The following is a 13285-nucleotide window of genomic DNA, read 5'->3' as shown; positions in this document are numbered from 1 at the left end:
TCACGTAAAAAACAAACCATCTTCAAACCAACAATTTTTAACTTACTTCGGTAGTCACTTGTGGTCCCTTCTCGGTCCGTGTAGCACTTCCATGTCGTCCCGACAAAATTGCAGTTCATCCAGACCCAGTCTGCGTTCAGGTGAGGCTGCACCAAAGAGTACTCTTCCATATTCTCTATGAAGAGCAGGGAAGGCTCAACCATTTCTCCGTTGCCCATGGTAACTGCATCCAGACCATAACAGAGGGCACGAGCAGTTGTCCAATCAACGTTTAAGTGTTGGTTCACGATCAGGAAACACTTTGTGTGCCCATACACCCAACCGACTGGACAGGCTTGGATTGTAAAGTAGTAAAGTACGACATCATTAAAAATCAAAATAGTTGGATCATAGAATGCTGGGTATTTGTATTCTTTATGCATTTTTGTTTATTTATTACATTCTAGTTGTGCCCAAAATATTTCTTGGGTACACACATTCGGAACAATGAGATGATGACCGTATACTTTTTTCTATTAATAAAGCATACTTTTGATATTCGGTTTCCGTTTTTTTTTAGCTGTATATCTATATATGTTGGTAATGAGATTTAAAACGTAATTTTAGTCACTATAATGAATATTTTTTTCTTTCTCGGTCAGCCCTACTTAGGAAACGTTTTCTTTTTATTTTGGTCGATTTCTAGTAAAGATGAAAAATGTATTCTTTAGCTTGCTGATTGCAAGGTCGGTTTCAGATCGAAAGACATGATCTTAGAAATATCCACTCCAGATTGGCCATTACAAATCCTCTTTTTCTAGGCAATCTGTAATGATTGCCTACACTTCTATGCCATATGTGTGTGTAGTCCCATATACACATTTCTGTCATGTCTGCGCGCAGTGGATGCTATTTTTTAGCAAGACTGCATGCAATAGCCAAATCTTGTAATCATTTATGACTAAAAAACCTCACAATATACAACATTCTTTTTGCGCTATATAATAGACATTTCCAGTTCATTTCATAGGCTCTAAATATCAATACTAGCATGTAACGTCAAATGGCACCGTTAACATGATCGTACTTACTTTTGAAAAAACACTTTCAATGGCCCTTTCCATCATCTATTGAAGTGCGCGAATAAAATACGACCACGTCTTGTGTAATCAGAATATGACCTCCATGTGACATGTAATAAGGGCATTGTAATTACCTAGGACCCCCGTAGTATAAAGAGTTGATATTCATCGCAAATAATTTGCGATTGATATCAATCGCAAGTATGTACATAAGAGGTAGGAGACTGCAAACTTGCGATTTATCCAAATTGCGATTGATTTGGATCAATCGCAACTCTTTGTGAGACGGGGCTTTTGAGTAGATTCCTAGGAAGTCTGGGCGATCGTGTTCACGTTAATTGTAATCTAAGATTAAGCATGATAAAAGGGACTACAGCCAGTGAGAGAGGCCAAACTATTTTTTGAACTCTCTAGTCCTCCTAGCGGCACACGAGGCCGGAACACAGTGCGAAACCAATGATCGTATCATCAAAAAGAATACCAATTTTATATCCACATACACGCACACACAGGTATACATAAACTGAAAATGCATACGCAATATTGACATGTTGGGATGCTCTTCCGAGGTTAGAGACCATGCCAAACAAAGAGCTTTTCAAAAAACTTACCATCATTCTGCTCGCAATGTATTCCGATAAATCCTCCGAGGCAGGAACAGCTAAACCCATCAAGCTTCTCAACGCAGGTCGCTCCGTTAAGACAAGGATGGGAGTAACACGCTTTAAGAAACATAAATCATGTGTTCAAAGTCAAACAGTACAATATTCACGGTTGCCCATAATGTTTGGATACTTACCTCTTTTATTGAAATGGCTGTGTGAATATGTTTCGTTCTAGATAGATACGTTTATATCTTCTCAGCACTTTAAATGACCAATATCTTTGACTCTTTGGATTGATAAATGAAGTTCTGGACATTTACAACCTTAAACAAGTAAACAAAATAAATTATATTCTCACAATCTATTCTCACAATCATTCCATGAAAAGAGGTTATAAAATAAACGTCCGGCTTAACGGACAACAATGCAAATATAGTGTTTACTCGTGCATCTAAACTGTACAACAATAACCCCCAACACGTGAACAAAAATCTAACAAATTGTTTTACATCCGAAATCATTGTTTACTAAGCTCTAGACAGAGAGAGAGAGAGAGAGAGATAGAGAGAGAGAGAGGGGGATGGGTAAAGAGGGATTATATAAAAGCTAGGATAGGGGGAGAGATGGAGGGAGAGAGAGAGAGAGAGAGAGAGAAGGAGGGTGGATATAATGAATAGTTTATCGTACCTGGATGTGCGCAGTATAGGTTTATTTTGTCCCTCGCTTCTTCTGGCGTTATGGCGTCATATTCAGGGTGATCACGTGTTAAATACTTGGGAACAAACTTGACCGATTCCCCAGTATATTCGGAGATACCATAAGGACAGATGTCCAGGGGTATTTCAGGGCAAATATCGTCACCTAAAGCGCCTGTTTATTTAGCGTAAGACAAAAAGGAAGCAAGAACAATGAGAAGAAAAAAGAAGAAAGAAAAAGAAGACAAGAAAAGAATTAGAAGTAGTAGAAGAAGAAGAAGAAGAAGAAGAATTAAGAAGGACAAAATTACGACGAATAATAATAAGTATTTGTACTGCTCACTTTCTGATATTGTACCACGCAATGCGCTACAATGTATTTTAATACTAATACTGAAACAAAATGCAAAAAAAAAAATAGTATTGGATATCTAACATTAGTTTTTCTAAGGAGCTCTGGGTGAAAAAGAAAGAAGGAGAAGAAACGAAGAAGAAGAAAATATGTTAATTTTTGAGTAGATTATAACGCTAACGTAAGTCCCATTTTTGGCCTATTGTTACGCGAATGACCCTATGTACAATTTGTAATAAAACGAAGAATTGAAACATTTATATTTTTCAGTATTATTGTTATCATTATCGATATTATTACTATCGGACTTGTTATTATCATTGACTTTAATATTATTATCATCATCAATTTAAATAGTTGTAGTTGAATAGTTGAGGAAAGGGAAAAATGAAGTTTGGGAGTCCAGCCGTAAATGGAGATATTAAGCTGTGAAGCTTATTTATTCGATCTGTAAAGACAGATAAAATAACAAAGACAGATTTAGTATATCATTCATGTTACACAAGAATGCAATATATAATCCAAATTATCTGAACAAACCAAGTAACTGTATCTATAAAGATTCATTTAAACACATTTGCTTTTGTTCTATAAACTGTCAATCTTGACCTCGTCCTTTAACTAACAAAAATCCAGAGTAACCAATGGTTACAAAACCTTATGCATTTTCTAATATGCATTACTTTCAAATACTCATACTTTCAGAGTTTCTAAAACCGACCCGGCAGACTTCCCTTTAAACAGATCACTGCCAATTTGCATGAACCAAAATAACTGTAAACATCTTTATCTTGCATCCATACACAAGCTTGATAATTCTCATCTATCTTCATAGTTTAAATTCCTTCTAAAAACCTCAACAATAGATTGTCACTTTAAATGTGCTATATGACCTTCGACTGACTTTGACAGGCACCTAATTTGCATATTTATGCTCGCCTAAGAAAAACTGTCTTATAAAATGACTTCATACAATTTAACCCTGTTTGATGAATTAAACTTAAATATCTGACATGCATAAAACTTCCCAGTAATAATCTAGAGATTACACTTCAATACAAAATAAACTATCTGGCATAACTTGTAATTTACACCTGTAATTTACATCTGTAATCTACTCCTGTAATCCACACATGCACTACAGCAAGCCTTTCAAGTTACATTATTAACTCTTAAAATGATTAAACACTGTCTTTCAATTCTGACTCTAAATACATGCCAGAGGTGCAAATTTTAACCTTTCACCAAGTTAATAAATAGTGTCTTGCAACTTTTATGCAAGCTAAATCAAATTCCACAGACCAACTTTTGTCACCCAAACAAACTGCATAAAATCCAAGGTTCTATCATGCACAATTTTAAACATCCTTTATATTCAGGACTTCTATAAATATACATTGTTTACTTTATAAATGACATAATGCAATATCTGCCTAATACTGTAATTCTATTTTGACAATTATTATTTAACCTGAAAAACACATGACTAAAAGTACGTCTCATGGGCGCGGCCATTTTAGGCGCAGCCATCTTGGAATTAATGCCACACGTGCATTATGCTAATGAGTTAAATACAGTTTTTTAGAATCTATTTTACAGTTCAACTTGAAACTATCTTATTTTCCGTTTTATCAGTTCACATTCCAGTTTATATTAATCTAAACACTCACTTCTGTGGCGGGACAAAACTTCGTCGGGAATACTTGAATGGCAACTGACGGATTAACTGGTAAATGAGTCAAACTGGACTACATTTCTGACTGTGCACTGCGTTGACTGAAGAACATGGCGACAGTGCCGAACTTAACCTATGGTAGCTTATAAGAGCAAAAAAGAGAAAATCTAAACCAAGCAAAAATCATCGCTCGGCGAAACATCCTCCCCACCCAATGAGGGAACTTTCCTCATGAAAAACATTAACATTAAATTAACACTTGCTATATTACTGTTCGTAGCCTTCAACTGGGTATACTGAATACACTTCCACAACGCGAGCGATGGTCCATTTTCCACGTAACGCGTTGGCGTCAGCCATCAAAAACGATATCGTCGACACAAAAAATTGCGACGATCAATGTTCCACTTCCATCTTGGCGTCAATAACGGGAGCACGTCTCTTCTCAAACGCTGCCAGAAGGCGTCTGCAATCCGTTGGATGAGCTCTACTCGATGCCTTGGGTTCTTGGTTTCTCGGAACGGCTCTTGTGCGACATCACTGGATGCACATCCTAACAGCATGTCATTAGGACTCAGGTAGCTCCCATCATCAGGATCAGTCGGGATTCTGCCAATCGGCGGTTGATTGTCTGGATTGGCCACCTCTATCAGGCATGTATACAGATCAAACGGTGTCAGGATTTGCTCTCCAATGGCTCTCTTGAGAGCAGACTTGCAACTCTTCACCAATGACTCGGCGCAGCCGTTGTGATGCGGGGCTATGAACGTCCATTTCGTTCCCTTTACAGTACAGAACTCCTTTAGCACACGTTGAGCACCTACAAACTGAGTACTGTTATCACTCCAAATCTGTGATTGCTTCCCTCTCAAAGCAAAGATTTGACGAAGTACTTGAACAAACTTCATCGCGGTACATTCAGTTGCAAACTCTAAATGCAGACATGTGAACAAAACTGGTGGTGTATGTGGGGCTAGTCTTTCTCTGGGTAACTCGGTCATTTCATGTGGTTCTGCCTTCTGGTCAAATGCTCCACACACTGCACATTTGAACTTTACAGTCTTTACTAGTCTTTGTCCCTTCAGAATCCGGTACCTCCTTCTAGCCTTTGCTGTACTGGTTGCAACTCTAGTATGACCACTCTTGTGCGCATGTCGTGTGGTCAAGGTAGATATCTCGTGTTCGAAAGGAAGCAGGTCTGGGTGTTCCCTTTCAAACGACATCTCAGCTCTATCTACTCTGTCTCCTACTCGGATGATGCCCGTACCGTCTGTGTGAGCACTAAGGGCTTTCAGTTCTCCCATATCATCTCTGCCTTTGAGTGACTTCTTGGCACTCTGGATCAATACTGCTTCTCCTTTCTCTAACTCATCAGGTGTCAAAGTGCCAATGTTGTCATGATCACCAACATCAATTTCCTTCCTGCACTTCAATCTCAGCTTTCTTACGAACTTCAGCACATATAATGTCACTCCGATCAACTTTCTCCAGCTGAAGAACCTCTTGCAGTCAATGACGTCCTCTTTGTTGGTTACTATCAAGACTGATTGTTCTTCTTTACCTCTTTCTGATTCAACTTCAGGCACCTTTCCCTCTAGCTTTGGTTCTTCTGGCCACTCTGACTTTGGTTGGCACAGAAAATCAGGTCCGTGCTGCCATCTGCCGTCAAACTCATCTTCACTCAAATCTTGGGTGAGATCATCTGCAACATTCACGTCTGCTTCTTGCCTGCTGATACCACTAGGATGGCCCTGCACTGGATCATGACAAACTTCAATTGGTTCTGTCGTCCAGAAATCATTGAAGTCCACTGAGTTGGCAAGCATAACATTCATAACTATACTCTTGGTTGGCTGTTGCTTTGAGGTAGCTCCAAACACTACCCATCCTAAAGGTGAATGCCTTGCCAACATATTCCCTCTCTCTCTGGTTTCTCCTTTATGAAGCTTAGCATGATCGGTTCCTACTAACACATCGATGGATCCAAAACCACGGTGTAAAAGATCCTTCTTCAGGTGGAATGTCCTTGCAAGCTCATCAACCCGAACTTCTGCTACATTATCGTTGATGCACTCCAACCCAAGTGCCGACACTCCGTAAGCCTGCTTGCCTTCAAGTGACTGTAGTCTCATCCTATACAGTTTCGTCTTCACTGCTTCAACACGGCCTCCGACTTTCGTGATGTTGATCGTGATCGGTTTCCCAACCAAACCCATGTCGTCTGCCATCGACTGCTTCACAAGACTGATCTGGGATCCTGAGTCTATTAGACAGTTAGCTGTTGAACTCTTTTGATCTGGACCCAGCACTTTCACCGTAACCACTGGCAGTAGGGCGGAATTTCCAGCTACACTGGCTACTATCTCAGTTCTGGTTTCAACTACCCTGTGCAGCAGAGGATGATGAAATGAAGAGCACTGCTCCCCATTTATCTATTTAGAGCACCTCTTCCTTCTCTTGCAGGTTCTCATGTTGTGCTCTCTGCCTGCCTTCTTGAGACAACTAAAACATGCATGATTGTCTCTCATTAACTGAAACCTCTCTGTCTGACTCTTGGAGAGGACCTTCTGGCAATGTTCAACCCAATGATCAGAAGATTCGCAGCTCCAGCATCTGTACTGGGTAAATTGGGTATTCTCACTGTTCTGTTTGTTGTCAGCACTTACATGGTGGACTGCATTCTTCTGTCTGCTGCTACTAGTTGCACTTCTAAGCGGTGCAGTGGCCCGCATACGTGTCATCATCTCCGTCTCCATCCAGTCCAGTAAGTGCTGCAAACTGACATCCTTGTCAGCACTTTCTACATGTCTGAACCACACCTTCCGGTCTTCGAGGGTCATCTTGCGCTCTATCAGAGCCAACGTTTGGCTGTTGTCAATGTCTTGTGGACAGCCAACTTCCTTCAGTGTATTGAAGCTTCGCCTCAACAGGTGCACCAGATCGCAAAATCTGGAGTCCTCTCCGTCCCTCAAATCCCTAAAAGAATTCACATCGTAGATTATGGCATCTGCTATAAATCGCCGGTCACCGAAAACAGAGTTCAGGTATGCCCAAGCAGCATCATAATCGTTGCCTACCCCTCTTATCATGTCCAAGGGCTTTCCCTGAAGGCAGGTACGCAGTATGGTGACAGCATCTCTCTTGCTATATCGAGTATCGATGAGATGATGAAAGTCCGATCGAAACGTAGCAAACTCTCTCACGTCACCGCTGAACTTTGGAAGTTTTGGGCGTTCCATCTGTACTTTGCAGGAGGTGACAACACGGGAGTCAACCTCTGCCTCTCTGCTCACAGTCTCATTCTCTTGCCCTGCTGTCTCTGCGGCTGCAGACGATGCAGCAGTAGCTTGGCTTGGACCATCACTCCCATCCGGTACAGTTACAATTGCCTTTGACTTGGCATGGTCCCTTATTCTCATCTGCATATCAATGAATGTAGACTGGCAGCTTTCCAACCAGGCTTCCTCTTTAGTGAATTCATCATCATCATCAATGGTCGCACAGAAGGCCTCGTGCCTTTTCTCTAAATCTATAAATGTAACTTGCAAACCTTGGAAAGCTTCGTCGACCTCCTCAAGGTCCCTGTCATGGTCCAACAAATGCTGCAAGGCGTTGGACATCCGGGTTAGCTTAGCCTTTGCGGTTCTCCTCTTGATCTTGAGGTCCTTTACATCTTGTTCAGTTGTCATCTTGGTTAACTTAATCCCTTCGTCTCCTATTCCAGGTCAGCGTAGAAATCGAATGCAATGAATAGTTGAGGAAAGGGAAAAATGAAGTTTGGGAGTCCAGCCGTAAATGGAGATATTAAGCTGTGAAGCTTATTTATTCGATCTGTAAAGACAGATAAAATAACAAAGACAGATTTAGTATATCATTCATGTTACACAAGAATGCAATATATAATCCAAATTATCTGAACAAACCAAGTAACTGTATCTATAAAGATTCATTTAAACACATTTGCTTTTGTTCTATAAACTGTCAATCTTGACCTCGTCCTTTAACTAACAAAAATCCAGAGTAACCAATGGTTACAAAACCTTATGCATTTTCTAATATGCATTACTTTCAAATACTCATACTTTCAGAGTTTCTAAAACCGACCCGGCAGACTTCCCTTTAAACAGATCACTGCCAATTTGCATGAACCAAAATAACTGTAAACATCTTTATCTTGCATCCATACACAAGCTTGATAATTCTCATCTATCTTCATAGTTTAAATTCCTTCTAAAAACCTCAACAATAGATTGTCACTTTAAATGTGCTATATGACCTTCGACTGACTTTGACAGGCACCTAATTTGCATATTTATGCTCGCCTAAGAAAAACTGTCTTATAAAATGACTTCATACAATTTAACCCTGTTTGATGAATTAAACTTAAATATCTGACATGCATAAAACTTCCCAGTAATAATCTAGAGATTACACTTCAATACAAAATAAACTATCTGGCATAACTTGTAATTTACACCTGTAATTTACATCTGTAATCTACTCCTGTAATCCACACATGCACTACAGCAAGCCTTTCAAGTTACATTATTAACTCTTAAAATGATTAAACACTGTCTTTCAATTCTGACTCTAAATACATGCCAGAGGTGCAAATTTTAACCTTTCACCAAGTTAATAAATAGTGTCTTGCAACTTTTATGCAAGCTAAATCAAATTCCACAGACCAACTTTTGTCACCCAAACAAACTGCATAAAATCCAAGGTTCTATCATGCACAATTTTAAACATCCTTTATATTCAGGACTTCTATAAATATACATTGTTTACTTTATAAATGACATAATGCAATATCTGCCTAATACTGTAATTCTATTTTGACAATTATTATTTAACCTGAAAAACACATGACTAAAAGTACGTCTCATGGGCGCGGCCATTTTAGGCGCAGCCATCTTGGAATTAATGCCACACGTGCATTATGCTAATGAGTTAAATACAGTTTTTTAGAATCTATTTTACAGTTCAACTTGAAACTATCTTATTTTCCGTTTTATCAGTTCACATTCCAGTTTATATTAATCTAAACACTCACTTCTGTGGCGGGACAAAACTTCGTCGGGAATACTTGAATGGCAACTGACGGATTAACTGGTAAATGAGTCAAACTGGACTACATTTCTGACTGTGCACTGCGTTGACTGAAGAACATGGCGACAGTGCCGAACTTAACCTATGGTAGCTTATAAGAGCAAAAAAGAGAAAATCTAAACCAAGCAAAAATCATCGCTCGGCGAAACAGTAGTAGTAGTAATAATCATAGTTTTTGGTATCATTATTGTAATCACAATCATCACTTTTAAATCATCCTTCGTATTCTATTACATAGGGTAAATTTAATGCAAGCATCAATTTAATAAAGTGGTTTTCATCAAGATAATAATGGGCATATTGACTGTCATCATTCAAGAAGTACAGAGTTTTGTAGAATGGTGTGATCAATCGAATCTAGTCTTCAATGTACAAAAGACAAAGGAAATGTGCGCTTAGAAACATCTGTATAAAGCGCCCTATGAATGTAATTATTATTATTATTATAAATAATTTTTTATTTTCGTCGCTTTTCACATTCTCATGAGCCTATTACTATCCATGGACATCCCATAGAACAGGTCCCAGAATACAAATATCTAGGGACAATCATCGACAACAAACTGAATTGGAATTCAAATTCACAAGTTCTCGCAGGAAAGGCTAATCAACGGTCGTATTTCCTAAGGAAATTAAGGGAATTCCGAGTTTACAATACCATCCTGGTACTATTCTACCAAAGTTTTTTACAAAGTATCCTTACTTTCAGCCTCGTGTGCATGTATGGGAACCTGTCAAATGAGAATGTGAAGAAGCTTGATAGAGCTAGGAAAGTCGCTCAGCGAATTACTCACACAGAGTTGCCCACAATTGGTGCTTTGTATGAAAAGAAGATTCTACTAAAGATTCATAAAATAATGCAAGATTCATCCCATCCTCTACATGGCTTTTTAAGTTCAACAGATCGGGTATTTGTCTAACAGTGCCTAAAACAATACGATGTAGATTCAGACAATCTTTTGTTCCAAATGCGATACACATTTTCAACAATTCTGTAAAACGATGATGTTCTAATTGAGTGTATGTAATGTGTGGATGGTTTGGGTACATGCATGGAGCCAGGTCATATTCTTTTCTCCTTTTCTGTCCTCTCTCACTTCACCTGAAGCATTGTTTTGGGTGTGCACCTAGTCATTCTACCACTTTATTTTCTTCTCATTTATTTCCTTATCTACCTCCTTTCCCCTATCTCTTCTGTATACATGTCCCTGACTTCACGCATGCCTGCACACACACATGCATACATGTAAATTGGTACGTTATGCTCTGATCACAACTATAGTTTTTTGCATATCTTGTCATTGTAAAGCAGAGTCATTTTTATGATAACCATTTTTCGAACAGTTTAAGTCTTTTGCCATGCTTTTTTAATCAATTTTTTAATCAGTGTCAATATTTCAAATGTTAGTATCAACTCTTATCCTGCCACCAGGTTAATCCCTGTAGTGCCAAGCCCAAAATCCCTGCAGTGCCAAGTTTATAACGAGATAATCGGATTAACGCGATGGTACTTTCAATAGCGCGTGCAAAACACTAGGCACAGTCCAATGGGCATGAACACTAACTGCTATTACATATGCGTGCAATCATGCAAGAAGCAGAGGAGCAATAGCTTGCTAGCGTGTACATGGCACCTTAACAATAGCGTACATGCAGCCCAATGGCAGGCCATGAGTTAAGTGCAATAATGTAACCTGTAACAGTAAATGTCTTTCAACTCAACAAATCTGTATATTTGAGAAGAACTGTCTTTCACTTTGTCCAGAATGATGCGAAACAGTAATCTTTTAATCTTTTAATGGATGAACAACGTATCTTGAGTGCATGCATGAATGTCAGTTGCTATGTTCTTTCTCCCTCCCTCTCCTTTCACTTGAAGCTTTGTTTTAGGTGTGCATCTCTCCCTTTTCTACCACTTTTTCGTATTTCTCCCCTCTCTTCTACACTGTATCTCTTTGTATACATTTACCAGACTTCATGCATGCCCTCTTACATGTTTTTAGTATGTTATGGCCACTGTCCCATGACACATGTATATGTATATGTAATGTGAAATGGCTAAGGCTAGGCTCCTTACTGGACACTTTTTGTATTCTAACTTTCTACTGCACAGGGTCTATCTCTTGCTTGCAGCTCTGAATTTCGAATTTCGAATGTTGACGACTCATTTTTCTTTTTTTACCACGGGTAGTCACTGTTCTTGATATACTGTACTCTAACTCTACCTCTACCTCATCTCTTCCCTCCAAGAGCTCCTCGTTTTCTGTCACCTTCTCTTTCTCCCTCCTTCTCTTTCTATCTCACATTTCCTATCTGTTCTACTCCATGCGACTCCCCTCTCTCTCTCTCTCTCTCTATTTCATTTGTTCTTTTCTCTGTTCTTTCCTCATACCCCTTTTCTGGGAGAGAAGGGGTGAATGTCTCAGAGCACTTTTTAATTCATTTATTCTATGCATTCTGTGCATTATCGAGATTCATTTTTAAATGCCAGTTTTCAAGTTAACATGTCAGTTTTGTTAATACTATCATTGCTGGTATTATTATTGTTATTATCATTATTATTGTTGTATTTCTTTGTATCCTCGAATGTATTTAAATATTGTTTATGTTGTTTGTATATGTACGTCACTTGCCAGTGGAGGACGAATTTCTGTATTTTTTAAATCAGACAGTAAATTATCTTGAATCTTGAATCTTGAATCTTGAATCACATCCAAAAATAATTAAGAGAATGAAAACTAAAAGAAAAAAAGGTAATTAATCCACAAACCAATTCCTAATGAATCAGGATGAACAAATACGATGCTTTCACTTGTTTGATGAAAATCAGTGAGTTTGAAATTATGTAAGCTGTCCTATAATGAATGTTATGAATATTTAATTGGTAGGTTATGAATAACACATGACTTCATTCAATAAGCAGACACAGAGCCGGCAAATTAGGTGACCAACTTTAATTTTCGGTTGACATTCTCTCTAAATACAAAAGATCGCGCTGATTTTGTGAAATGAACGAGCTACCTTCGTAACAGAATAAAAGCAACACTCTTAAAAGGGGTGGCACTTTATCGAATAGTGACACAGAAAGAGAGAGAGAGAGAGAGAGAGAGAGAGAGGGGGGAAGGAAAAAGGATGATGTGACCCATTTCTGTGTCCAGTGTCGTTCACAATATGCGGTTATTAGCGACGTTTAACAGCTTGGATGATTTCAATTCTCAAAACAAGTCTGGCTCTAAAATGTTACATTCCTTATCTTCACGTGCCTCATGACAATTTAGTTGTTTTGCTGCTGCCTCGAAATGCACAATTATTTTCTTATACTCAAAATTAAAAAAAAATTAAATATATATATATATATATATATATGTGTGTATAAGGTTATAATGCGTATCCATCCCAGTGGATGCTGAAGGCGCCTATTAAAGATAAACTTTAGTACTGGTAATGCGATTGCATTGTGAAAGAAAAGGTGTGGAAAGGATCAGAAACAGTTGATCATGTAGCATGTAAGTATTGGTGTGCACTGCAAGGTTCTGGAGTCATCAAAATCATAATAAATTTGACCGAGTCTTGGTAAAGTAACAAGCATTGTACACAGAAAGCTATATATGGGACAACACACATGGTGTCGGGGCTAGTACTACCTTGATTTCCTTGTCTTTCTATGATCATTACTCAGCCAGTATACATTTTCTTCCAAAATTGTTTGGCACATGTCATTTATTTGTAATCTTGAACATTCAGTGTGAGTTTCATTTGATTCTGTGAGAATTATTATTTTTTTTTTT

At 38.5% G+C, this 13285-nt stretch overlaps 1 protein-coding gene and 1 long non-coding RNA gene across 2 annotated transcripts; both read right to left on the bottom strand.

Moving 5' to 3' along the window:
• Positions 1 to 3079: 3079 nt before the first annotated feature.
• Positions 3080 to 4763, bottom strand: LOC115927430. Its single transcript, XR_004065622.1, has 2 exons — positions 4384 to 4763; positions 3080 to 3161 (listed from the first exon to the last, which is right to left on the bottom strand). It is a non-coding gene; the product is annotated as an uncharacterized LOC115927430 (long non-coding RNA).
• Positions 4764 to 6820: 2057 nt separating this feature from the next.
• Positions 6821 to 9640, bottom strand: LOC105439027. The gene is made up of 2 exons (XM_030993890.1): positions 9442 to 9640; positions 6821 to 8219 (listed from the first exon to the last, which is right to left on the bottom strand). Exon 2 carries the CDS (start codon positions 8075 to 8077, stop codon positions 6821 to 6823), a length of 1257 nt encoding a protein of 418 aa, XP_030849750.1. The 5' UTR covers positions 8078 to 8219; positions 9442 to 9640.
• Between the last annotated feature and the right edge of the window lie 3645 nt (positions 9641 to 13285).

This window comes from Strongylocentrotus purpuratus, unplaced genomic scaffold (genome assembly GCF_000002235.5).
Source record: "Strongylocentrotus purpuratus isolate Spur 01 unplaced genomic scaffold, Spur_5.0 spur5_scaffold_20, whole genome shotgun sequence".
Lineage (NCBI taxonomy): Eukaryota > Metazoa > Echinodermata > Echinoidea > Camarodonta > Strongylocentrotidae > Strongylocentrotus > Strongylocentrotus purpuratus.
This window is presented reverse-complemented; position numbering and strand designations above follow the sequence as displayed.

Bases quoted from the DNA above. Each gene is read 5' to 3' on its own strand.
- LOC105439027 (XM_030993890.1), bottom strand. From the start codon at position 8,077: ATGACAACTGAACAAGATGTAAAGGACCTCAAGATCAAGAGGAGAACC.